The 26,220-nt window shown below is 51.7% G+C and overlaps 5 protein-coding genes across 5 annotated transcripts; 4 read left to right on the top strand and 1 right to left on the bottom strand.

The window, feature by feature from the left end:
• Positions 1-771: 771 nt before the first annotated feature.
• Positions 772-2,917, bottom strand: B0H65DRAFT_31344 (uncharacterized protein). Its single transcript, XM_062823330.1, has 2 exons — positions 2,883-2,917; positions 772-2,822 (listed from the first exon to the last, which is right to left on the bottom strand). Exon 2 carries the CDS (start codon positions 2,737-2,739, stop codon positions 871-873), a length of 1,869 nt encoding a protein of 622 aa, XP_062686363.1. The 5' UTR covers positions 2,740-2,822; positions 2,883-2,917; the 3' UTR covers positions 772-870.
• A 2,025-nt stretch (positions 2,918-4,942) lies between these two features.
• B0H65DRAFT_450330 (uncharacterized protein) lies at positions 4,943-5,974 on the top strand. The gene has a single exon (XM_062825996.1). It carries the CDS (start codon positions 5,095-5,097, stop codon positions 5,641-5,643), a length of 549 nt encoding a protein of 182 aa, XP_062686362.1. The 5' UTR covers positions 4,943-5,094; the 3' UTR covers positions 5,644-5,974.
• A 3,354-nt stretch (positions 5,975-9,328) lies between these two features.
• Positions 9,329-12,560, top strand: B0H65DRAFT_438264 (uncharacterized protein; the record flags this gene model as incomplete). Its single annotated transcript, XM_062825361.1, has 5 exons — positions 9,329-9,331; positions 9,679-10,968; positions 11,039-11,960; positions 12,151-12,336; positions 12,457-12,560. 5 exons carry the CDS (start codon positions 9,329-9,331, stop codon positions 12,558-12,560), a joined length of 2,505 nt encoding a protein of 834 aa, XP_062686361.1.
• A 4,209-nt stretch (positions 12,561-16,769) lies between these two features.
• B0H65DRAFT_31179 (uncharacterized protein) lies at positions 16,770-17,799 on the top strand. The gene has a single exon (XM_062823309.1). The coding sequence runs from the start codon at positions 16,925-16,927 to the stop codon at positions 17,480-17,482; it is 558 nt and encodes a 185-aa protein (XP_062686360.1). The 5' UTR covers positions 16,770-16,924; the 3' UTR covers positions 17,483-17,799.
• Positions 17,800-19,645, top strand: B0H65DRAFT_31180 (uncharacterized protein). The gene is made up of 6 exons (XM_062823310.1): positions 17,800-18,073; positions 18,137-18,422; positions 18,474-18,704; positions 18,761-18,828; positions 18,888-19,057; positions 19,125-19,645. The coding sequence occupies exons 2-6, from the start codon at positions 18,179-18,181 to the stop codon at positions 19,567-19,569; spliced, it is 1,158 nt and encodes a 385-aa protein (XP_062686359.1). The 5' UTR covers positions 17,800-18,073; positions 18,137-18,178; the 3' UTR covers positions 19,570-19,645.
• Positions 19,646-26,220: the final 6,575 nt, after the last annotated feature.

Genomic DNA, 26,220 nt, shown 5'->3' with positions numbered 1-26,220 from the left:
TTTTTTGTTTCATTCAAATGTTCTTCCCACAACTGTCAGACCAGCCAAGCAGCACACAAGATCGAACCAGATCGAGCTGGTGGCGCTTTGAACGCCACCAACAGCAAAAAAAAAAAAAAAAAAAAAAAAAAGGGCAACGAAAGCAGCAACACAGTAAGTGCACATGTACATGGTATGGTAATTGCTGGTGTTGAGCCGAGGCGGAAGTCAATGACTAGTCTAGGGGGAGAGGTAGGTAAGTAGCTTCTGTCTAGTTTTCAGCAGTTGAGTTGTGAGTATACCCAGAGGTAAGGTACCTTCAGTCAATATAGATTGGCAGAAAAAAACATCTGATGGCTAGCGGAGCGGGGAGGGAGTTGGACGCGATTGGTGAGGAAGTCAGTGAGGGGGAAAACTCAACATGAAGCAGAAAAGGGGAATATCGAAGATGGACACTGTGAGATTGATGAAGGGTGTATTTTGCTTATCAAATGTTACTGACTAGACGGGGCCTGATGAATGGTGTAGCTAGGTACTTGAGAAGGAAAGAACAGTGAGGAACTAAACGAAGAAACAGGGGTGGATTGGCCTTATCGATCCTGAGTAGAGTCCGACGGATGAGAGAAAATCCTGGATACTAGATGTTAACTTTCACGGGAAGTGCCTACAGTAGATACTGGTTCATTTGAGAATCGTTTCTTATCCAAGAGGTGTTCACAGGGGGGCGAATCCATATAGCTAAAACAATCACTTATAGACATTTGAAGATTTAAGAATAAAACTGACTATGTAGCAGCATAGACAGGATGGAAAATCCACGCCAGAAAGAAAATCTTGAAAAGATCCGAAGGCGGATGTGAAACCTTGCGATTCGTCGACCAAACTACATACCTACTCATGGCAGACACTTCGTCTCTGAAAATCTTCAAGACGGTTGATGACCTCCCTGAGACTCGGTCGACCAAAGTAGTTCTCGTCCCACTTACCACGCTCCTTCATCTCATGTCGCATCTGCAGAAAGTCTTCCGCAGCTTTGACCTCTGCGGTCCACCAGTCTTTTGCCACTTGAAGAACCTGGCTTTCTGCTTCCTCCTCATTATCAGTGGCAGACCCTTGAGTGTCTTTCTCGCGCAACAAGACCACTTTACTGCCACGCCGCGTGACCAGACTCGACAAAACCTCCCTGCGACCCTTCGTACACTCATCTATCAAGCTTCTCAGCTCAGAAGGGGTATATCTCATCTCAGGAAACTGCAAGTCCGGCTCGCGAGCATAGGACTGCCAGAAAGCAGCCTTGTCTGGCCCACTCTGGCCTTCGAAGATGCACCAGAGGACTCGGCCCAGCATGTACACCACGGCCGCCTCCTGTTCAGTTTTGGAAAGGCATAGCCACGCGATGTTGAAGCTGGTGTAGCTTTCCGGCCGTTGACTGTAATTCTCGCAGGTCTCTAGAGCTTCCCAGTCTGGCATCTCCCGTGCGAGCAAAGCGGCGTATTTCTCTGTGACGTCCTCGGGTATGGAGAGATCCGGATCATTGTCTTCGAGTAAGCTGTCGCTGGCCAGGATGCGCACGTACTCCAAGGCGTTTACCTCGGGTGCGCCAAACTCGCACCACAGTCCACGCTGTTCGAAGTCTACCATGATGATGTCTCCGGCCTCGGAGAGGAGGATGTTGTCGAGACGGAGATCGGGATAGTACATCTGGCCTTGTTCACTGATGTGCAACAGACCCTGAGCCAGCTGGATAGCCCACTTGAGTTGGTCCTTGAGCGCAAGTTGTCCGTGGATGCGGAGGAGCGGCAGGGTATCTCTGAGGCCCCCGGCAGGATGATACGGTATCATGAACCCGACAACTGCGTTCTTTCCTCCGAACTGGCACTGCTTGGTCACAAGACGGACCGGACGTGAGATGGCGTGCGGATGGGGTGGCATCTGCAGCAAATTACGCAGTTCGGTGTAAAGGTATTTGGTGCCGCTGGTCAAGGCCTTCAAGATCCAGAGCTTCTCCTTCGCCCCTGTTCCGTTGGCGGCGTCTGTGGCCGTGGCCTTCCCATCATCATTATCATTATCTCCCATGCGAACAAGGCACACGCTCTCGGTCAGTTGGCGCACAATGCGGAGCCTGAAGATGTCTATCGGCTCCGGAAGGCTATGCTGAGGCAGACCAAGTTGGGCCCCGAGCTTCGAAAGCCCAAGCAGCTGTCCTTCGAGGTGGAACGTTTGGGCAATAGTAATTTTGATGTTACGGATATCGAACTCGAGATTCTCGAAGATGATTCGGGATCCAAAGGGCAAGTTCATATACATCTCAGCAAATCTATGCTTGTTGTCACCCTGCTGACTTGACTGGGTCCATGCTTGCAGTGTTCGCAGGATATGGCGCGAGATTCCAAGCCTCTGTACCCGGATGGCATCTTTGGTATGGAAAGCGGCATCCAGGTCGAGCAGGTCCCGTAGCAGTTGGCAGTTTCCCGCTTCCTGAGGGAGGAACACATCAAATCGAAGGGGCGGGACATGGTACCCTAAGAACAGAGGCAATGCGTAAAACTGTGTTCCTTGGCCGGTACACCCGTCGATTCTCCAGAGGGGGTTTGCTGGTGGTTCAAGACTGTCGATTCGATTTTTGGGGTTAAGTTGGGAGTGGAGCCATGACTGAGATTCCGGCTCGGCGGAAGGAGGGCTTGATGGCTTTGGAACGCTCGGTGAAAAGGCAGCTGTCGGGTGGATAACGTTATGGATAGAGGCTGAAGTGAGCTTCATTGTGTCTTGGTGACGTCCGAGGAAGTCTCGCCGAATAGTGGGGAAAAAAACTGCTCAAACTCTGATGGTCGTGGACACTATTACTTAAGTCTTACGTTAGCACTTTGAACACTGAGGTGGAAGCACCTGATGGATATACTAACTGTAGGGGATTTGCCGGCGATGAGCAAGCGTCTATTGATGTGCCCTTGGCCAACAACCGGAGCTGACTGCGCAACTACGGGTAGTTGATCGCGGCTACTTTGGACTCTGACTACGCAAGAGAGCCGAGAAAGTGGGTAGGGTAACCTCGATGGATGGGCAGCCACAGTTATCAATGCAGAGGTGACTCGACGCCAATCTGCAAAATGACAGCGACACGAAGAGGCTGGAAAGGAGACTGATTCAGCTGGTTAGCCCATATTCGATGTCTTCCAGTTTTTTGACAGAACAATTCAGGTCAATGAATGTCACTGTCATGAAACGATGACATCCAAGCAGAAAAGAGCATTGTTTGAAGCCTCAAAGCCCGGCGAAGAAGGCGCGAGACACGTCACTGTCACTTAAGAGGAGGAAAGAAGAGAGGACACATGAAGTCGACGGGAAGAAAGCACTTGCCTATTGTTCGAGTAGTAGTGGGTGTCAGATGAGGTCGGGTCTGGCTGTCGGAGGAAGGTGCGGCCGGTGTTCACCTGGTTGAGCCGGAGTTGTAGTTCAAGCCAGCCCGATTGACGGAGACGGAACTCTCAACGTTCCCGACCTCGCAAGGTATAAATACTGCAAAATGTAAGCGTGCCTCCTCTGGAATTTCACCCAGCACGGTATGACGAGGGAGCCAGTTCAGTTGCCTTAGTTGTTGTAGTCTCACCATCGAGGCTCATATCCGTCAATAGCCAGCTGCGCTGCATAGCGGACATGAGATGTGGACCGTCAGAAAGACTCGTGGCAAGTCCTCGACCCGCCCGAAACCTCACCGAGTGTTTGCGACGGTGGAAACCATGCAGGAGTATCCCAGAATGGACAAAGATGGCAGAACAGTTGTCGCTGATTGTGTTGCTGGCTACCATGTTGACAGCTTGCTCGCGGATCAAGCTGGCCTTCTGATGCCATGTCGTTGCGGCCATTCGTTTTCATCGGCTGACCTGGACATATTTTCGGCTCACCTAGTGATGACGTGCAATGGGCAATCGTACTAAAACAACAAAGCAATATGGCACTTGGCGACTTAAGCAGTGAACACCAAAATGGGTGCTTGGCACACACCGATTGCTAGACTCGAGGTCTATCCTCATCTGAGGTTCGCCCTATGAAGCCATTCGGGGAGCCCAGAGCGCCATAGCTTGCTCAATGAGAGTACCCGACAGTGTTGGTGCGCGTGCCGCGGTTCTTTCTACATGAAGTGATTGACGCTTCCCACGTTGTGTCATCATGATTTGGGGCACTCTTCGTGAATGACAGAATCTCTAGGGACAAGTAGCGTCTTTGTTTGAGTCGAAGAAAGGCAGATGTCCTGATCGAATGCGGTCTATGAGTATAGCATCACTTGATGCTATCTCCCGTCTCTTTCTGGAAGGCGTAGAGGTTGTAGGGCTCGCTGAGACGAGAAGGTTCACAATCTGTTTCGAAAGCATGTTGAGTGGCCCGACCTTACCAAGACCTGTCCTATCTTGTGTGAAAGACGTTAGAAGGTTTCTTCCTGAGCCACCCCATTGGACTTTCCCTCAGTCGCAGTCACTGTTTGAGTCTCCAGAGCAAATGAAACTCACCTCGCAAGATCTTGCACACAATACCCCAAGAACAAGAGGAGTTCGTTGTCGTCATGGAAAATCTGGGCCCCCTATTTGGGGAAGAAGGAATGATGTGAGTATTGTCCAGCGACAAAGGCATATGTTCCAAACTATTAGCAGCATCTCTGAAACTCGTGGTCAGACTACACTGCAGGAGCAGATCGGGGTTTCTGTCAAGCGTTGTCTTGACAGTGGTTGGTTTGTGGCCGGCCTTTCACAAACGATGTCCATCAGGTGGCAGAAAGGCACCACATTTGTCGTCACTGTCCGGTGGTGGTTCTCTCACAGCCCATGAGCTTGAGCGAAATGTAGCTGAAACCGACCTCTACGTCCATCCGACTTACTAAACAGTAGCTTCTCCTCGTACATGGGGTTTTTTTCAGCTAGAGGCTCTGGTCCGCCCTGACGAACACGTGGGCCTGGGAGCTTGGTGGTATTGCAGCGGTCGTAAATCGCTACTTTGGAAACACTTGGCTCAGTTGGTTAGTAAATATGAGATGTGTAACCACCCTCTTACGTAATATGTCCCTTATTTTGGTTTCTGAAAGACGTTTATCTCCGCCGTACCGTTCAAGCAAATTCCCACTGGATGTGTCTGGAATCGACGGAAACCACGATCTCAACTGGCCAATGTCGTCCAGTATGCTCTCACATGCAGCGGCAGAGCGTATCACGAGACTTGATCCGTGATATCACTTCATCTGCCCTTGGTGGTGAGAATCGACCTGTCACATATCGAGGTGCCAGATGTGTAGCTGCCAACGGCTCATCGAAACAGAGTCAATGGACCCCACAGAACACCATTGACCCATATCCTCATACGAGCTCCCACTCTCCTTCAACTCCAAACCGGTCTGACGGTAAGATCGACCAAGACAGACCGGAGGCAGGTGAAACGAGTCTAAGCATCGGGGTGGGAACAACAACCAATGCGTCGAACGGACGGGCCTTGAAAGAGACGAAAACAGAATGGGATGCGTTAGCGAAGAGCACTGTACGTGCACTCATTTGCCAACGGTGTGCTTTGTGTGTGATGACTTCATTCCTCGATCCGATAATAGTTCAGGCTCCTAACCGTCCAGGACCACGGGACAACGAACGCTACGTTGGCCGTGGAAACTGCGATGTGGTCGTATGATAGACAACGTTGCAAAAATTGTCAAAAAGATGGAAGGGCCGAAAAGCGAAGGAAATGTTGTCTTGACGAGGCCGCAAGCCCTGGGTTATCGAAATGCGTAGGTTGTTGAAGGAGTCTGATGTCGAATCAAGGTGAAGACTGCGGGGACTCGGTAGGAAACCCGACAAGCCGGTTCAACGAAGAGGGGCACTTTCACTTTACAACCACACTTCCCGCGACTTTATGCTGATCAACCAGTGCGAAGGGGTCGGTTGGATGCTCCAGTCCTGTTGGAAGCGGTTCTGGCAGTTGGAAGGAAGTGAGGATGAAATAAAAAATCCCACTCTTTTTGGACAGAAGAGTGGTCGTGGTCGGGGGTTCGGCTGCCACGTGAGTATGTATCGGATACTGCCCGCCCCGTTTTCTCCCCGCATTGTGCCCCGCATCCGACAGCTGGGCAGGCAACCATGCATGTCCCGCTCCTACTGTTGCCCGTAGGCTTGGGAGCCGGCAAAAAGTGGATACATATTTGACTGTTTCGACTCCACCAAACGCGGGATAGAAATTGAGCAAAGCCCGGACGGCCGCCTTACTGGGCTCGGTCATCAAGGTTCCTACCGAGCATTTCTGCCATTGACTTCATCAAAAGGAACAATCCTTCCCGTCGCCAATGCGAACCACTTCGTTTGCTCTTGATTTCCGACGATCTGTCCCTAACAACATAGAATCACCATCTACCATCCGGATATGATCGACTGTCCGTGCGTCATGGTAGCCAGGCGGCCAGGCAGTAAAGTCAGCAAATTCATCTCCTGCCAGACGCATGTCAGGCCGGCCTGGGGCTCGATGATACCACCATGCCAAACACATTACACTCATTTGCCCCTGCATCCAGTCATCCGATAAGTTTACATGGGAATGTGGCATGTTGGATTGCTTCAACTTTTACCCATCGCCAACTCCGAGCCAGTGTGCCGTATGCCCGTATCCCACCGCCGGCCAAGTGGTGACGATAACAGGGATAGATAACTTCACATTTGATAATGTGAGGAGTCGCATGGCGAGTGTGCAAAGGGCTCGGAATCGACGGGTTTGTGGCTCCCCAGCCTTTCTTTATCCATGCCCACGGCCTCGCGCTTGACAACCTTGTCCTATAGTAAGCACGACATATTATATCACGGCGATACGGGGTTGCCTGCCGGTGCTCAGATATTTGGGCGACGACGACTGGTTATGCAGGTGATGCGATGCGACTCACCTTGTGTGTGACGAATGACAGATCGAGGATGCTATTCCAAACCGATTTCCAAGTGGTCAGTCAGCTGTTCAAGCATTATCTACCCATATCACCTCCAAGAAATCTCTCGGCAGGATCCGACAATCTCCTTCTCAAGCGCTATCATCTTATCCTCCTCGTCGACGAAAACTGGAATATGGCCGATATATCGCCTGGCGTAGTGCTCGGACGCATAGAAACATTCCAAAGACTACACGTTACTGAATCCTCAATCTTGGCCCGCTGTGCCCTGGCTAGAAAGGCCTGGAAGGGAACATTCCTGAGAGATTCTGGTGCAAGACATCCTGTTTCCTGCATGAAGCTAGCGTTGAGGTGATCCCTAGTAACCACCCTTGGCCTGCCAGGGGGGTGCCATGACACACCTGTTGATCGTTTGCAAAAAAAGTCATCTCGAGGCTCTTTCGCGATCGGGTACCTAAACCACATGCTGGGGTTTCTTTTGTGCTCCGTCAGATGGACGTTGCAAAGATAAGGCATATAACGCCTCTCATATATGCCTCTCAGCCTCCGGCCCTTGTGGGAATTTGGTGTCCGGAGAAGTGTGCAAGACCGAGACCCCAACGGCTACAGCCACCGGAGACAGTCCTCGGAAAATGGTCGTCCTAGAACGGGGAGGCGATCCTACTTTGTGCGACAGACGCGCAGGAGGCTAGAGGATGGGCGGGCTTCTGTTGGAGTGAGTGGTGAGAGAGACTGGATGGATGGGGGAACAAAGTGTCCGAGAGCCACATCGTCAAGTCCAGGACCCTGGGCTCGTTGCTACCTAGAGGTAGCGTCGGACTGTCGGTGCCCATGGTGCCTTACCCCATACAGACCTTGCTCTTTGCAACGTCCAACGGCCTTTGCGCAACCTGGAACATGGGCGCCGGCTTGCCTTCCATGGAGGGCCTTATTCCGCTCGACTCCGGTTTCCCTTTCCTTCCAATCCCATCTACCGACTATCTCTCTTTTTACTGTAGATAGGCCCCAGCCCGGGGTCATCTAAGCTGTCCCACGGATCTTGCCTATCCCGTACCGTAGGTCGTGCCGGGAAGCAGGTTGGTTCTGCCGAGCGCCAGAAAAACGTGGTCAGCTCGCGTCTTCCCCACGACCGGTGAATCTCTCTTCTCCCCTTCATCTCCTACAAACCTTCACCGATTTCATCCCTCGCTGCCACTACGAGACGAAGGCGTCCATTCAACCTGGAAAACCCCCCGCCGCCGACTCTTGGTTCTCCACCGGACGACATTGCGAATACGCCTGGGGATCCAGCTCGGTCTGCGCCCGTGAGACAAGCCGCCCTGGGCGCCAAAAAGGTTCCGCCCAAGTACCTTTCCTCCCATCTGCCACTGCCTGCTACCCGACACAGTAGAGGTAATACCCGAAACCTCAGTTGGCGATTCCTCTCTGACGTCTCCGTTCGTTCCTCACCGTCCTGCCGCCAAGCCGTTTCTGGGTTGGAACACCACAGCATAGCGCCTTCACCGGCCAATTCGCCTCACGGCCACCGCAGACATCGTCTCTATCTACTGTCGTCAGATCGTTCAACCTGCCTGCGGGGTCACTGATTTACCCCGTCTGCTTACTTCGGGACTTTGCCTCCGCCTTCATCGTCGCTCGAACCACTACTGGAACTGGACAGCGGTTCGGCGCGATTTTGGCTGCATATCTTGCTGCCGAAAACCTGTGTCTGTCTGCTGGACGTCCCTTGTCTGGGTGTCGTCGGCTCACAGGCTTGGCCACTCGCCTCCATCGGTCTATCAAGCTCTGCAGACATTGGCCTTTTTGCGACAGCACCTGGGCTCGTGGTGGTAGGCCAAAGAAAGCTGGGGAAGAAGAGCGTTTGGTTACTCGGGCAAATCAGGCGTTGGGTTGGCGGTACTCGAGCGAGCAATCTGTGCTACCGTCCACAGACAGCTCGCTTCAAGGTTGCTTTACCCTCCCGGTTCCTCACCGGCACCTCCACTCCTCACCATCTGCCTTCCTCTCTCCTCTCACCCCTCCCTCATTCTACCTTTCAAAGGGTTTACCGGTTCTGACACCCGCAGCTGCACTCCTCGCTCCTCTTGGTCACGCTGTCTGCAGCTCTCCATTGATTCATCGTTGCGGCCTGCTCTCTCCGGGGCGATGGCGCTCCTGTGAGGACGCCCGGTCTCCGCAACCTCATTTCACTCCCCAACGTCCCCGAGGTGCACCTTGGTACTGAAGCGGCCTTCTCCTTGCCTGCTTGGAGTCTACGCTGCGGTACCGGGGTGCTATAGGTAGTGCTGGATGTCATTTGTTTCCACCGTGCTTCGATTCCACCTACTACCCTACCTTACCTAATACGGTACACCCGGCGGTACCTTTCGACAAAGTACACCCACCCATCCTCGTTTGCCCGTGTCTCTCGTTCTGTCAGACATACCTCCACAGTCTCATTCATCCACCATGGTAAGAGACCCAGTTTCTTTCTTCTCGGCTCGCGGCAGGCTGCATGGCCCCAGACTGAAGATCTCCATGTCTGATCCTCTTCTGTGCCTGCTAGCTAGACCGTCAAGTGTTTTCCCATCTTACACTCCCCCATCACATTCGCACACACATACATACATACACCTCCACACCCTTTCCTTCTCCCGGGTCATCCAACCCATACCCCTACACCAGCCCTCCTCCCCGATTCCCCATGCTTGTCATGGCCTCCCTCACCGGTCCTGACGCATCTCCTCTTTGAGCGCCCCATCCTCTCAGCTGCTCTTTTTGTTCTTCCGATGTGCGGTGAATTGATGATGCTTGTATAGAATCCTAATTTAAGGAAGCGCCGGGCTTACTGCCCCGAGCAATCGCCTGCCGAGCCAGTGCTCCAGGACTTCCCTCATCGATCCTCGCCCGGGTGTTTTGAGACCCCACCCCTGCCGCTCAACAACCACTTGCCGGTCAACCATCAGTATATACTTAGGCAGGCCCCCAACATCGAGGTGACGATCACAGTATCTCTTTATGACCTGTTGAACTTGCATCGTCCAGAACAGCGACAACTGTTGCTCGAGAAAGCCGCACCAAGCCTCGAGGTCCCAGTTGGCACTCTTCTGGAACTCACCAAGCTGCAGTCCCACGCCCACAAGAGGCCACGTCTCGATCCACCCCTCGCCATGTCAACACCGTATACAGACGATCCATCTGCACATGAGGAGGGTCAGGAGAAGCCGCCACCCAGCGGGCGATCAAATCATGATCCCAACAATGGGTCCCGCAAACCTTTCACTGCCTTCGCTGAGCCTGGCTGTTTCCCGTCAGGTTGGAGTAGCGGGCCTTTAGCAAGCTGCCTCCAGGATTACTTGTGCCAGCCATTCTCAAGCTTTATCGGCCCTTCAGGTATGTTTACAGGTGCTGGTAGAGACGGTAAACCAGCAAGACTGACCGTGGCTCCAGAATACTCACCCCTCCCACCTACCACACAGCATGAGTATGGCGGTGTCAGACCAGCCATGGTTGATGGCGTGGCATCCTTTCAACCTACCACCACAGTCTCCATGAGCTCGACATCTGTGCCATTAGATCCGATATCACTATTCGCAGGTGGTGGTGATCCGGAAATTGGGGATCCTTTCTTGGCCAGTTACCCGCCACTTCAGCCTACTCCACTAACGGGAACGCAGCCTTTGGCAGCCAGAGAAGAGATGATTTATCCCACCACTTCGCCAATCGCTAACTACGATAGTTCGCCTGACAGCTCTCGTGCAGCAGTGACGGGTGCGGGGGTTCGGCCGCCCCAGCCGCATCTTATGAGTCCCACAGTTACATCACTCATGTCAAGCAGCTATTCAGCTGAACTTGACTCTTCAGTGTATGGACGGACCGGAAGTATGCCGGGTATGCATCAAGGTTATATGGCTGAGCAAGCTTTTGGCGTGAAGAATGATTCGATGAGATACGAAATGCAACAGCGACCAACAGCATTTGACATGTTTCCCCACTCAAGAACCATCTCAGCCAGACGTGGCCCCTTCAAGAACCACGACCAGCGTGAACAGACAGCTCACACTAGAAAAATCGGAAGCTGTATCAGGTGCCGAATGCAGCGAATTCGGGTCAGTAGCACTTTCAGTTGTATAGGTCATTGGACCACCCCATACTAACACAATTCCCTGCTTTATGTAGTGCAACCTCGACCCTGAAGATGAAAAGGGACCCTGCCTGGGATGCAAGAAGATTACGGCCAACACCACCAAGATCTACCGGCTGAACTGCCTACGTTGGAAGATCATGGACGTCAAGCTATTCAAGCCTGGCCAGGTCAAGGACCACAAATGGACCGAGCGCTGGAAAGACAGCGTGGTAGATGACATCGGAAACTGGGCCTCTTCGGAAGTGAGGACGATTAGAGTCACCGAAGGGTATACCGGTAAATGGATCGAGCTCCAGGTCCGTCAGTTCGAACCGCAGCCTGGCGACAGCCTATACAGAAAGTGGGTTTCCAAGAACGGCGAGGTCAAGCGAGCCAGAGTCCCGGCCTTTGCTATCGTCGACATGGAATCCGCCAAGACCTCGTTCAACGAGTACATCAAGCGGGCCCTGGGAAACTGCTGCACCTACCTGCTGCGCAAGGAAAGGCTCCTCCAACGTACATACTCTCTTGCCATTAAGGTTATGAAGCGCTCATCCACGCACGAAACCGAACGCAGGCTGATTAAGAGCACTCTCGATCTCTGGATGTCAGTAAGGCTGACGACCAAGTCGTTTGAGATCGTCGGGGAGGAGAGGCTGGGCATGCCGCAGGATATCATCGATGACCCGGACAGCCCTTTGTGCGGCAAGATCCCGCTGCCCCCGGTCATGGGAGCGCAGATTGATTCCATCCTGATCCACCAGGTCCAGCCCCAGCTTCGCCGGGACACGCTGGAGGAGCTGCAGAAGATGACCCAGGAGAAGAAGCAGAGAACATGGCTTACCACGTATCTGGTGACGTTTATCCTGTTACACAACATCGCCCTCATCACCAAACACGACGCAGATTACGCCAAAAAGCACAACATGGGGAGACGATTTGCCAGGGAAGACAGCGTCAGAGAGTACAACATTGGTGAGTTACTTACCTGCCTACCGACCTTACTTGCCCAAATGTCCCTGCCCCCGGAGCCGGACAAATCGAGAACCCTTATTCTGCGGTGTTGTTTCGTTGTTTTGGGGCGGCCGCCGCCGCCCACCAAATGTTTCGGGTTTCCTTGTTCGTGGTTATTTTGTCATGTGGCCATGCAATGCATAATTGACAGGCGAGTCATTGACTGATGAAACAAAAACAGGAGCGAATACGCTTCTCGCCTACTTCCACTATTGCAACCGGGCGATCTACCCATTCTCTGCAGAATGCAAGGACCCAGATCTCCAAAGCCTGGCGGAGCTTGACGAAGACGCCATGCGATTCGTGCGCGAGACTCGGCAGTTGGTAGCTGAACAAAGTAAGTTGTAACCTTATGATGCTGCAGATACCTACATACCTTGCCCCAAACATCAAACAAATGACACATGGCGGATGCGAGTTGGCGGCTAACCTATGTTTTTTTTCTTTTCTGGAACAGAATCAGATTGGGAAGGAGTGTTGGCGAGAGAAGAGTACGAGGACCAGTACTACTATGTCAGTCAGCTTTATGAGCCAAACTGGCAACCTCGAGTCATGGCCTAGACTCTAGATGGATGCTGGTGGTGATGGTGCTCTTGCCTATGCTGGTTGGCAAATGACCCAACGAACGGGTGGTGGTCCATCTGTTGTCGTGTGTCATTGCAGTTCGTCGACGAGTTGGTTCCAAGTTTGCAGGTCGCCTCGTCTGCAAGTGAGCGGAAGGAGAAAATTGAGGAGGCTGTTTCGATGCGATGGATGGACATTTGTTGGGGCTGGGGCTGGGCCGACACCAGAAAGAGACGGACGCAGGGAAAGCACGCAGCCCACATCACACTCGCAGGCCGCAGAAGCAGAAGCAGAAGCAGGACCGGCGGTCGTTGGGCGGACACCCTCGTGTGTGTTAGAGAGATGAAGATGAGGCGTATCGAGAGTCAAAGAGGGAAACAGGTGGGACGGGGTGGCGTTTTTGTTGTCTTGTCCTGGCACATCCCGGCCAAGTTTCCCCTTCTCTCGGCCACAGGAGGCACCCGGTTGGGGGTGTGTGCGTGTTGATATGTTGGTTGGGACTTTGGTATGCCTGGGTTAAGGCATGGGTCAAGAGCAACAAGCTACCTTGGCCAGGAAGAGGACAGAAAGCTGGATTTTGGCTCTTTCGCTAAGAGTGGGATCAAGGACCAGGGCGATGAATGAGTGTGCAGACAGACATTTGCTTGATTGATATCTGTCCATATGGAAGCATGGTTTGATTCACTTTTGGAAGGAGCGTTTCTTTGAATTTCTTTAGGCTCTCTCCGTCCGCGATTGAGGCCCAATCGTGTCGGCATGCTGTAGACAACAGAAGTGGAAGTTACATGCCTAGGTTTAGGGAAGTACTTACCTACGTGATGTTCAGTCTGTCAGTAACGTAGTAGAGAATTATGAGAAGAAGTGGTTCGTCCCTTGCTATTGGCTGCGCGAGCGACACCTGGGTTGCTCGCAGGACTCGGTCTGCAACCCTGCACCTTCCTTGCCGCTGTGGGCTTCAGCGAATGCAGGCGCAACTGTGATGTGTGTCACCACTTGTCCAAAGACGATGGCAATGCTGTGATGACGCCGGGATATATTTCTTTGGAGATATCAGACTTTGTTGGTGCCGTTTTGAGGCCTGCCAACCACAATTACAGTGTCGAAAGTGTGCAATTACATCAGATACTAGTAGGGGTTATGACATGGTATGTATGGTAAATATGGTAAGCTTGTACCGTAATGTCTTGTATGCACTGAGAGGTATCTTACAGCCCCACCAAGTTCACCTGGACGTTGCCCGGGCTGGGCTCAGTCGTACCAGGTGGGTGGGCCCGCTGTAGGTTGACGGGTAATGCGGCATGTCGGCTGTCGCTGTGCACATCCCCGTCAACATGATCCATGATGGTCCATCATGGTAACCCTGGCTCGCTTTGGTCACTTCATCACACCTCAAAACAGCAAGAGAACCACTTTGGGAACTGCACGGAAAATTGGCCTACCCAAATGATAGGCTGGTGTCTTCTCTTTTGCCGCTCTACAATACTAACGGGTTGCTAGCTGTGTACAGTTTGGACCATGTGCTCCGGATCGAACAACAATGAAGCAGGGATGAACGGACGGGAACAGATGGCATCTGCCTCAATCAAAGAAAGAAGGATGGGCTGTCGTCTCAAGTCAGCGCATTATAAGCCAAGCAAGCACCAAACACTCATGCCTTCTCCCGATGAAGCTGTCAAGCTAAAGCACCTCTGCGTACATCAAGCCAGACACAGGCACCGCAAGGTACAATGTTTGAAGTGTTTGCTATATGTCTCACCTCCAGTGCGGCTCCTCGCGGTGACGTTCATCGCATGTCTCATTGCCCCTTGGCCCGACCGTCTTGGCGTAAAGTATGTAACACATACCGTATTGACAGTAAGGCGGCGGGTCTGGGGTGAGGTGTGGGTGCGCGGGGCGGGGCGGGGCGGGGCGGGGCGGGGCGGCCGGGCGGGTCGGCGCCCCAAGGTTTCTCAGACCTCCTTTCTAACTTCCACTTCCATCCTGCCTTTTGATGCGCGATGCCATCCAGGCTTTGACGACTACCTACACCACCTGTCAAGGCAGGTACTACCCATGCCTTGTTTGCACTTTCCCTCCAGTTCCTCCAAGCTCCAACATCCAAGTGGAATTGAAGAAAGAATTGTCACGGTGTGACCTGCAACTGAATTCCATCGTCCAGTTCTACACCATTCCACATTCCACCTCACCCGAGATCATGCCCAAATCCAACGAAGCCGACTCTTCAAGCAGGTAGGTACATACCTCAGCTGGACTTCAAACGCCATCCTGTGAACTGCAGTCACGGTTCTACGTCTGCAATTTTACCTACTGTACGCCTGCCGGCCTGTCGCTGCCACTTCCCTCAAGTTCCCCTGGCTGCTCTTACCTCGCTTCAACTCCTCGAAGGCATGATGCCGGATATCACCATTTTCAAGTTGCTCTCTAGCAACTTCCACTAACAAATGTCAAATGACCAGCTGGCACGATCTCGCGGGCTACCTTACCCCTTTCTTACCTCTAGGCAAGCGAGCTCGAGGGGAAGTGTCTGTCCTATCTTTTGATGGTGTGAGCGGAAGCCGCCTTCGTCTCCAAAGGAAATCTCCGGAAGCCGGTCCGCCCCGGCAACCACGCAGTCGACCGATTCGATATGGCAGAAGCACCGTACCACTGTCGCCACTGTGTATGCTTCGATGCGGGTCCAAGCAAGATTGCCCAGTTCGGGCTAGGTAGCAAGACGGGCACCTACATTGGACACTCGTTGTTTCCTACTGTTCCCAGGCTGGCTGCGCATGGCGAGCTGCTAGCCCAAGAAGTTTCGACACGGCATCTTCAACGAAAGCTATCGTGGCCCCTTCCGCCATGGATCTCACCTACTTTCATGGGTAAAATCCAAAACGACACGATCAGCCAGGCACTGTTCGGACATGCCTCCGACTCGTCTCTCATCCGTTGCTCATTGCCGACTACTCTTTGCGAACAGATCAGATGCGAGCAATGAGGCGCAACTCATATCATCGGCTGTCTTCAGCGGCGGGTCCCCGTCCCGTTGATATGTGAGCGCACCTTGTACTAACCGCTCAGACCCAGCCGTCACTCGGTCGGTCGTTAGGCTAACCACTCACTATACTCTCGCCTACTGTGTGTTTGCTGATTTTCGGAAAGGGGGGTGTGGACAGCTTGGTCCTGCCGTCTTCACACTCATGAATGCTGAAAACCAACATTGACGTGTATTATCAAGATTTTGAACTGCAATGACGTCCTCTTTTGTCAGCTATGAACGGATTTTGGTCACCAATTGGCGCAGGTTGACAAGACAGGCACCGTGGTACGTTGAGTTACATCGTGACCGGTTGCTGCTCATCTCAAACAAACAATCACACACCAACACATGCACAGCATTCCTGTACGATACGGGTATGGTACAAATCATCTTCAATTTGGTTTCTTTCGACTTCCTTTCTCAGTCATCGTCCTCAATTCCACTTGGCCACGGCCAGCCTAGCCTGAGCCCCAGCCACCGGACAGCCCCAAGCTGGGGCATTGACATCGTCTGGGGCACCATTTTCACCTGTGTTACCTTCGTTGAGCCTTTGCTTTCAACCATCTTCCAATTTCAGTTCTAGACGCGGTTCGTTCAGTTTCACTCAGTTGTATTTCGGGTCACTCAAGTTACACAACATGGCGGTGGGCTGCTTGGACCGCAATGGCCATCAAGTCCCCTCCATGGTCCCTTCACTTTCTGTCGGGACTAACGCCGAGTCAGATCGGCAGGTTCGACAGGTTGTCGGGAATCTCAGTTTTCGTCCTCATTCTTCCTTTGCATTTGTTTCTCACCGACCGTTAATCTGCACCCACCTGGGTCTCTCTTGCTTCAAGTTTGGCGATGTGGCAAGCCTCTGGGATGCCGGACTTGCGAATCACGGCAGCAAGTGTGCACCGTGTAGTTGTGTGTGTCGTTCGGGCTAGCGCAACGGCCGCAGAGATTCGGCTGTCGTGTATCGTGCTTGCTGGTCGAGTTCATTCTCGTCTCTTTTTCGAAGACATCACAGTTTGGGCCGGCCCTGTGATGTGAGGTTCTACTTCCGGCTCGCCACCGTCGACTACTTACCTAAGGTAGGTATAGCTGGCAAGTGGAAACTATCATCCGGTCCCCGTCGGACTCTTCCTAGCAATGTTTGATGTGGGGATCACCTTTACGATGCCTGTTCTCGCATGCCCCCCTACGCTAGTTTGTTGCACTGGGACATGACGTCCGACCCCGTCTTTACCGGGTATTCCTATATTGTGTGTCGCCCTGGGAGAAACCCGACACGGCCGGTTCCTGCACGATCCCCGGTTTCGGGCTACACACTAGCCTCGAGTGCTCTAGTCACCTTGTCAACATGAATTATTCCCCTGCTCTTTCTTTTTTGACTTTCTGGGGATGCTTGCTACAGCTACAACAAACCCATGCAATTCCTATCTGGTGCTGCTTGCTTTTTCCAGCTGAGCTTGGCCCTTTCCGTTACCGCGGATGCCAGACAGGTGCCATGTCACCACCGACCATGTCCTATGATGGCCCCGGACCGGGGATGGGACGCCACTTCCCACCTCAACCCGTAGGGCTTTGCCCGTTGTCCCGCAATGTCCCCAACCATGGCTCTGGGTTTTCACAGGCGTATTCGCGACCCGTTCTAAGCTGTCCAAACAAGAAGTTACATTCAGGCTTCTCTATGTTGTTGAGTACTATCTACTTCCCTTGGGTTACCTCATCGGCCACGCATGCCCAGCTCACTGACATCAACATGGTCAGTAGGTTCCTTACACGCCCCTCTTGCATGGGAAACCGTACACCTTCCACTTATAGGGCATACCCGCATCCCTGTCAGCCACTTCTTTCTCTTTCTTTTCTTAGCGGCGGCTCAGAGATCCACTGCTGTCTCCAATTTTGGCAAGTTTGACTTCGACACCAACTCATATACTGTGCTTGTGGCATGAACTTGACCTTGACAGCTTCACCGGCCTGCACTTATCCTTCTGGTTCACAACATATCGTCGGCAAGAAGCATCGCGTTGATCGACGGTACCGTCCGTACCTGCACCATCGTCGACGGAAGCCATGATGATAGACTCGTGTCTCTTTCCGTATTCGAGTTCCGAGAATCCTCCTGTCAAGCTCCTAAACGCTAGCGCGGTCGACCGAGTCGAGGCTGGTTTCCTTTCCGTTGACCTGGCAAGAGGACTTCAAGTTTGACCCGGAGCTGCCTCTGTGTCACGTATATCCAAGTCAGTCCGGTCTTTTGATAAAAGGCAAGACATCTCCTCGGTCTTTCGTTTGTGATCTTGTCAACCAGCCGACTTCACATCTCCAACTTAGAAGTGACTTTCCAGCTTTCCAAGATTTCTTGACAATCCGAGTCCTCCCTCAAGTTCATATATTCAACAACCCAGCGTCCACCAGACCACTACCTAGGAGCCATAATCCTGCCTTGGTACCTTTTGAGCCGCAACCTTTCGTCCTGTTTCATTGATATAACTGGTTGCTCGCTGAGGTGAGTGCCATTCATTGGGAGTGTATGCAAGGGGCACCCCTGAAGCTAACATTTGCAGCGCAGCTACATACGAAGCACTACACCTATCAGACGACTACCTGCACGATGTCTTCAGTCAATTCTGGGCCCGTTCTCGCCGCGGCTATCGCTCCAATCGTTGGCAATAACGGCTTCCCCTTTGCCGCCGCAACCAATGCCGAGGCCTCAGCTCTTCCTAGCGGCTTTCCGTCTGAACTGAGATCCAAGTTGGCTTGGACTGGGGCTGACTTTGCCGATGAATCCAAGTACATCTTGCATTTGACTGACACTGACTTGACCGAAGTCAAGCAGGCTATTGCTGAATACAAGTGTAGGTGTACTTCCCCTTAGGTTCCTTGGTCATCACACTGACGGCGTACAGCTCTTGACCAGGATGGTTATCTCGTCGAGCCGAATACCTTCCAGCTGCCCACGCTCGGTTCGAAGCTCAGAGCACTCGGACAGGATGTCCATTTCGGCAAGGGTTTTGGCGTAATTCGGGGCCTTGATCGCGCAGCTTTCTCTGTTGAGGACCTGACATTGGCCTACATGGGCCTCCAGTCGTACATCGCGGAGCAACGCGGTCGTCAAGACAAGCGTGGTAACATGCTCGGTTAGTCAAACGTTGTGGCGGCATCTATCATGCTTTGTGGCTGACATCTTGAACAGTGCACATTGTTGCGGATAACAGCACCAAGCAGGCTGCTGAACATCATCGCCACTCAAACAAGTCCATAGTGAGTCAACGACGCAATAGTGGCAGGCCGTTGCAAGTTTGACTAACCCTTTGTTGCAGACTTTCCACAATGAGGAGGCCGGCGATATCGTCAGCTGGTTGACGAGGAGCACAGCCGCAACTGGGGGCAAGTGTATCATTGCTTCTGCGTACACCATCTACAATGTCTTGGCTGCCACTCGACCCGAATTGATTCGGACTTTGGCGCGCAGCGATTGGCCCTTCTCCATGTAAGTAATCACCACCACACTGGCCGATTTCATGTTATCAAGACTCCATCTAACATAACCTTCTCAGGCCCCGCTTCCAGTGCCGTCCGGTGATATTTTACGAAGATTCGAAGCTCATCATGAACTTTGGCCGAGCGGCTCTTCTCGGGAACCAGGCTCATCCCCGTCCTCAGCATCTGCCATCCTTGACTGCCCGTCAAGTGGAGGCTTTGGATGCCATTGAGGCCATTGCGAAGGCATCTCAGATGGAGATTCAAACCCAGGCTGGCGACATCCATTTCATCAACAATCTGGCTGTTCTGCACCGTCGGGAGGGCTTCGTGAACGGAGAGGATGCATCTACCAAGCGCCATCTGGTTCGTATGCGCCTTCGAAGCACCGAGCATGGGTGGCCAATTCCCAAGGAACTTACTCAAGAGTGGGACGAGGCTTTCAAGAACAAGGGCATCAAGCACTGGCACCTGGAGCCCATGCCTGCATACTACTTCCCCCTCCGCCGCCAGCCCAACTGAGTCACGGTGGTTTCGAAGAAAACGTATAAGATTACACGGGGTACCAGATGGACGCATTTCCTTTATCATTTCTACAATCAAAAAAGCATGTCGGTCTACGGTCGCGGAGCATATTGGCCATGGTGTTTCTAGACACTGACCACTTTTTACACTATCTCCTTGGGTTGTGGATTAAGGAATTCTGGGACTGATTTGCATCACTAGCTTTGGCATGTTGGGCGAGCGTTATTCCTTGGTGTGTTGAACGCCAAGAGGGTGCCCCGGACGAGCAGGTTGGGGTATCATTACAGGTGTCACTGTTATGCAGCTCATATGCATGGTTAGAGAATACAGCAGTCAAGTAATCTTGGTTTTCCATCCCAGACTTTCACTACAGCCACGAACACATTTGATGATACAGTACCGCTTTTTCTCACGCGTAAGAGATTTACCGGGAGCGCTAGCTAGGAATATGAGGGCATCCCGTTGGCGATATTCCTCGTATGCAACTAACTCCCCGTGCATATGCACCTTTTCTCACCCAAATGCCACGTTTGGTAAATCTCTTACAAGTAAGAAAATGCGGTACCACGTTCGATATCCGCTTGGCGGCAACAACGTTATTTCTGTGGTTCGTGTCTTGGGACTTACAAGAGATCCGATCAAGCAGAGCTCAGACGCAGCACTTTGATAGGGCCTGGACGGGACGATCACCCGCAACGGTACCGAGAATAATTGATGACCAGGGGATTGGGCCCCAGGGGTTAGTGACACGCAGAAGGGCGTCTGCAGAGTGCAGCGCAGTGAGCATGCATACGTTCGGGTTTGGTTGCATTAGAATGATGCGTGAGTGGAAACGGGTAACAGCTCCCTTACGCCCGGCAATCCACCGCGTGCTCGTCCTACAGTGTTGCGAAACGCGCATTCAACACAGTTCATATATCTCTTGAACGTTGGACGGTGTTTGTGCGGGAATCAAGTGAACCTCGGGGATCAATGAGATTGTTGTTCGCCGGTAGCAAGTTCATGTCTCAATACAGATGGACCCCCGGGCCATGGTAAAAGTTGCTAGTGCTAAGTGACTGGTCCCGCAAAGGTATAATTAGATGCTACAGGAAACTAAACCCAGACCACTGCAAGGCCAATCGTATGGGGAAATAACTACGTCTTTGAATCCTCTCAAACTTAACCACTTGTGTGAAATTGCCTCGTTTTCAAACTGAACGTGGTATGATGGTGGAGAGAAGAAGTAAAGAAGCCGGTCTTCATTCTTACCGTAAGTTCAGTTTCTCTATGGAGCTATCGTTCCTTTGCTTCCAGGTACAAACAAATAGCTCGATTCCAAAGGATGGTCACACAAAGATATGCTTCCCCTGTTTTTCCATGCGGGTACGGTTGCCAGGGGCTTTGTACAACTCACGACGGGATGTAGTACTAAGAAGCAAAGCAAGCAGCCAGATTGTTGGATGTGAGGTAGGGAGTGTTGTTACACAAGCTTTAGTGCTTCCGTTGCTTGTCAGGCACTAAGTGCATTGAGCCCTTTCACGATACAAGCGGACATCATCATGTTGATATCAAATTATAAGCACTGTAGGAGCATTTGAGGGTTCTCTAGCGCCATCCTTCAGCAGGAGTTGATCATGATACCGCTAATTCTCATTCAAATCGGATTTATTCCCCATACTATCCTAGCCAATTACATCTGGAGAGAGAGCTTTCATGGCGACGCCTCAACGGGGCATGCAGACCTCAGCAAACCACATAATTGGCCAGGACAGGGGGGGATAAATCCGATTTGAATGAGAATTAGCGGTACTCGGACGAGAATAATGATCAAGTGTTTCTTACACTATATAAGTGGTTATTATGAGTACCATAATCAATACAGGTACCGTGACGTATGACAGTCGTTACAATTATACCGAAGTACCACGATGCCCCACATCTACCAGCTTAGCCCTACCAATTGGCCGTGAGGGGTTCTTAACATCTGCAGGCAGCGACGATCGCTCGTATTCAACTTGTAAAGTCCAAGTTCTTTACATTACCATCTCCTGGTCCCCGGGCGGCCAAAAACCCACCCAGATTGTTCCTCAATACAATGCAGCAACACCTCCGTCGACATGCCTGCCTGTCTTCCGCTCGTTCAAGTTTCGTCACACGGTGCGCTGCCGGGCTCTTGAATTTTTGCGCCCCTCTTTCCAGCTCCCGTCTAGTAGGTCCCTATCACAATCACCAGTCGTACCAGTCACGATATCACTATCACTAGAGGTAGCTACAGTACCTATGTACTCCCGGGCCATTACCGGCCGGCCTGGACTCGGGACGATCTCCTACCTACTGATCACTCGGGGACTCTACCACAGTACGGGAATTACTGTCGCAATCATGATGCAAGTATTCGGCTCTCCGGTCGCCTGATTTTCTGACACGTTCACGGTTCCCACATGTCTCGTTCGCGAGGGCTACGTGGGAAACTGCCCGGTTTCTTTTTTGTCTCAGTCATGGTCGGATTACGTACAGTACAGTACTCATCAATTCCCGCACTACAGAGCTGTATCCTGGCTCTGATGAAGAAAGCCCCCGCTGAAGATCAGCTGCGGGGGGCGGGTAGCGAGGCTCGGCCCGTCTTTATTGAGTGAGTCGTGTGTCTGTCTGTCATTAATGATGAAGGGACAGGTCTATTTTCTCGGTTTCTAGGACCGAGAGCTGAAGGCCAACGTATGCCTCATCCTCGAACAGGGGAAACTTCTTTACGTACGTACGTCGTGGCAGATTAGATGAATCCGGTCCCGGCGCTCGACATGAAACGCGCTTCATGGACATAGCCGGTGGGCGAGGACATGTTTGTATGGACGACTAAGTCTACATACCTCAGCTTGAGGCAGAGGTACCCACCGAGCCACCCAATCCCTCGTCTCAGTTGTCCGCACTACACACATACTACGTACTTATACCTACAGACTATCACACGCCACGCAGGTCGGTAGCATGCTTCTCGCCCTACAACATAATGCGCCTTACCTGTTCCGCTAAAGAGTAGCATTTGCTCCCCAGAAGCCCGGTTGTCGACCCTGTCCGGGGCTACGCATCCCGGGAATGAGGTCTCTATCCAACCGCCCACCAGACCATTGAAGCCCATCACTGCGTCTATGTTAGCGGATAGCTGCTTCCTGTATCTCGGGGAAGAAAGAAAAATGCGTGTACATCACGATGAGGGAATCTAGGGCTTGTGCAAGCCATCATCACACCGCTGGCACTCTCGTTGGAGAGAGAAAAGGTCCACGACACTGAAAAGGGCCGGGTATGAATTTTCCCATTTCCCTAATGCTCATGTCAAGCATAATGTTGAAAGGACCTTGCACGGTATCCTCTTGGAGGACCGGATACCGTCTCTTGCTGATGACTGATCAGGACCCTTTACTCAACAGTGTCAACCACCATCAGCAAACATCACCATGTGAGTAAGCTCAAGAGTGCCGTTGAAGACTTTTCTTCAGCCGTTCCTGAAACCAACCACTCTCAAGCCTTGAGTGTTCTGTGCGGCGGGGTGGTGCCGTGAGAAGCTGTTGTACACCACTCCAACATCATCGTCACCCATTACTCGAGTTCACTACATGAGGGGCAAAAAAAAAGAAATAACACACTTCTCCGATCTCGCTTGCAAGACCAACCAAACGCCCATTGCTTTTTCCTCTTCTCCTTGATGCTGCCCCTCGAACGATCTACAGATGCGTTGTACAACGTCTGAATCAAAAGAAGAAACACCATAGACGCACGCATAAAAAAAGCCATACAGGCAAACAGAGCTAGCAGAGCTAGCAGTTACAGCTCGCAGCTCACGGGGAGGACGGAATCGCCAAGCACTCGAGCTCGCTCGGAGGCCAAGAAGACAGGAGGAAATCTTTCGAGGGGTGCCTACTTGATCAATCCCCAAATCTTTGTCACTTGCATTATGGTATCTCTGTCATCTGTCTGTTCTTCTTAGTACCAAACTCTGACACCGAACGGCCCGCCGATATCGTTGACGGACCGTACGCCACTAGTTTACTATCAGACCAGAGCTACAGTGTGAACACTGAACACATTCAGCTTGGCAAATCGATGGTGGTGTGGTCATGTCATGCCAGAGTTTCGTTTTCAGGAACTGAAAGCCTCTCATGCATACCTCGGGGCTTCCTTCAGAATCTGATCATCGCTAACATGCAGTTTGACGGTTCACTGTCTTACTTACACCACTTGGTGACTACTCTAGCGTATAAGTACGTGTGTGGGTGGAACTCACTGCAAACCTCACTCGTGTGCTCGCTTCTTTCTCCCTTTTCAGCTACTTACAACTTCAGCTGAGCACTGTCTTGCTCCTAATATTTCGGAGACCCGGATGCTAAAGAATGGGCCCTGGGTTCCGGTATTCGTACAGAAACCGGACCGGACGGGAGTTTCAAAGCAGGAGCCGACGACCACTGGGTCAAGCAACACATTGCCAGCATAACAATACCTCGCCCTGTACGTACTACTCAGCACTGGAATGCAGTGGGCCCTGAAACGTGAAGACTATATCATGCCAACGCCGGCATGCATCTGTTGCGGATACGAACTCGGGTAGTACCTACAGAAGCTGTACAGCGCCTACCTGCCGACTCGCTTTCCTACCTTTCCGACCCTCTCCGATCTTATTTGTTCGAGTTGTACAGAATCCGGGGAGGGTGCGGGGGAGAAGTGGAAGTTCGGGTACTAACCGTCGAAGTGTAGTACAGTGGTTTTTAAGTAGCAGAGATCGTGCCTGTTTTCCGGTTTGATGGAGTGGACTGACTGAGTGAGTACAGCTTCCTGTCGGACCTGTGAGACCGTTAGAAACAGACATCAGCAAAACCATAATGGAGAGACAAAGTGAAGAGAGATGGCTTCTTGAGACTGCAGTGCTCACGATTATTGGCTCTGGGGGAGAATGTATAACCTATATCATTCAGTTGAATCTTGTGTTGAATGCAGGTAGATACGACGGTAAACGAATGGTGTAAATCCCCCGGAATTCCATGATTTACTTACCGTTATTAAACCTCCCCATTGCCTGACTGGTGGTTGAAAACAGAACCCGAACGTTATATGTTCTCATTCTTGTACTTCTCCGCGCATGTGTTTTCTCTTCAACCTGTAAGAAGAGCGGCGTCGTTGATGCCGATGTTTGGCTGTCATGGTTGACCAAGTTGAGTATCGTACTCATACGTAGTCTACTGAACGAAGTAGACATCTGTGGTGGAATGAACTCCGGGTTTACTATCGACCCCATCCTCTACAACAGGAGTGTCAACAATCGTAGTCTTCCAAGTCCGTCCACGTAACGTTAGGCATCCTGACCTTGCAAACTCTACGCTGCTCGCTACACTCACTTGATTTGCTTTTAGAACAACTACTCCGAAATCCATAGTAGATACATTACAATGACTCTTGACAGCCTGGCTTCCAGGTTTGTAAGATTGCTGTGATGCCTAGCTTGGTATGTTTCTTCGACAAAGGTGGATGACATAGCCTTTGAGTTGCAACACGCTTGCCAAAACTCTATTGCGATGATCTTGAGTGTTTATAGTCTAGATCAAAGCATCTTACTGGTTTTGTGCAGAGTCTTTGTAGGCTTTGGAACCTGGAGCAAGAAGTTCGGTTTGTCAAAAACGACGTCAAGGCACTTAAACGCATTGTCACAACTAGAAGAGACTCTCTACTATTACTCTCCCTGAGATGAAGACAAAACACGGGGTTATGACATAAGCACTACCCAGGAGAGAGCAACTGACTTCGAAACAGATAACTATCTCCTACATCCCAACGTGCGGAACTCTTGCCTTTCGGCGCCCAAAAGACCATTCACCCTCCAGACTAACCTCTACTGGACTGCAAAAAACTCTAGACAGGCTAAAACTTGAAGCTGAAAGAACTCCGTCGGCACCTGAACTCAAGCAACAAAGTCCTCAGCTGACAACACTAACTCGTGCTTCAAGAGACCGGGGTAAAACGTGACAAAAAAGTTTTTCTACCCGCCCGAAAATAGGTATGTTCGAACGAACCCCTGCTACTAAAGAAGTGAAAACACACACCTCAAGTACCACAGGTAGCCATCAGACTTGATGTTGGCTCCTCAGTACAGAAACTGTTTGCCCATGGCAGAGCTGGAGCAGGCCTTGTTCGTCGATTGAACGAACGATATAAGTGATGAACAGAAAAGCAGCTGGGTGCTTTGCGCTCCTCAACGATCCGTGCTACATATTTTTTTTCAACCGACCAAGGAACAGACAGAGCAAGACGACCTAGCATGACAGTAGACTGTAAAGAACTAGAGAAATTTGTCATGACGGTTGGAGACGACGGTAATCCTCGAGAAAGAACTCGGAACTAAAGTCGACATTTGCCTGCAGTGCCACCACTGCACACAACTGAAGGCGAAGCACCGCAACGAAGAAATCGCTGACCAGCAAGCGAGTGAGCGAGTGAGTGATCATCGAAACTTGTGTTATCAGCCGATCATTCCAGCGAGTGTTTGGTTCCTGGACGGACTTGCTGGGACTGATTTGTGTGGGACTTACGGTTGTTGAACAGTCGGGAAGTCACAACCGTTGCTCGGCAAATGCGGTTGCACGACGGTTTAAAATCCACTACGGTTTCTGAGTCAAAAACCAT

The sequence above is a fragment of the Neurospora tetraspora genome (genome assembly GCF_033439725.1).
Source record: "Neurospora tetraspora strain CBS 560.94 chromosome Unknown B0H65scaffold_1, whole genome shotgun sequence".
Classification (NCBI taxonomy): Eukaryota; Fungi; Ascomycota; class Sordariomycetes; order Sordariales; family Sordariaceae; genus Neurospora; species Neurospora tetraspora.
Note: the sequence above shows the minus strand (reverse complement) of the source record. Positions and strands in the feature narration are given on the sequence as shown.

Excerpts from the sequence above, each read along its gene's own strand:
- B0H65DRAFT_31344 (XM_062823330.1), bottom strand. The coding sequence starts at position 2,739 with ATGAAGCTCACTTCAGCCTCTATCCATAACGTTATCCACCCGACAGCT.
- B0H65DRAFT_450330 (XM_062825996.1), top strand. The coding sequence starts at position 5,095 with ATGTGTCTGGAATCGACGGAAACCACGATCTCAACTGGCCAATGTCGT.
- B0H65DRAFT_31179 (XM_062823309.1), top strand. The coding sequence starts at position 16,925 with ATGAATTATTCCCCTGCTCTTTCTTTTTTGACTTTCTGGGGATGCTTG.
- B0H65DRAFT_31180 (XM_062823310.1), top strand. The coding sequence starts at position 18,179 with ATGTCTTCAGTCAATTCTGGGCCCGTTCTCGCCGCGGCTATCGCTCCA. Across the intron at positions 18,829-18,887 it reads GCCACTCAAACAAGTCCATA|ACTTTCCACAATGAGGAGGC; the intron begins GTGAGTCAACGA and ends CCTTTGTTGCAG. Across the intron at positions 19,058-19,124 it reads AGCGATTGGCCCTTCTCCAT|GCCCCGCTTCCAGTGCCGTC; the intron begins GTAAGTAATCAC and ends TAACCTTCTCAG.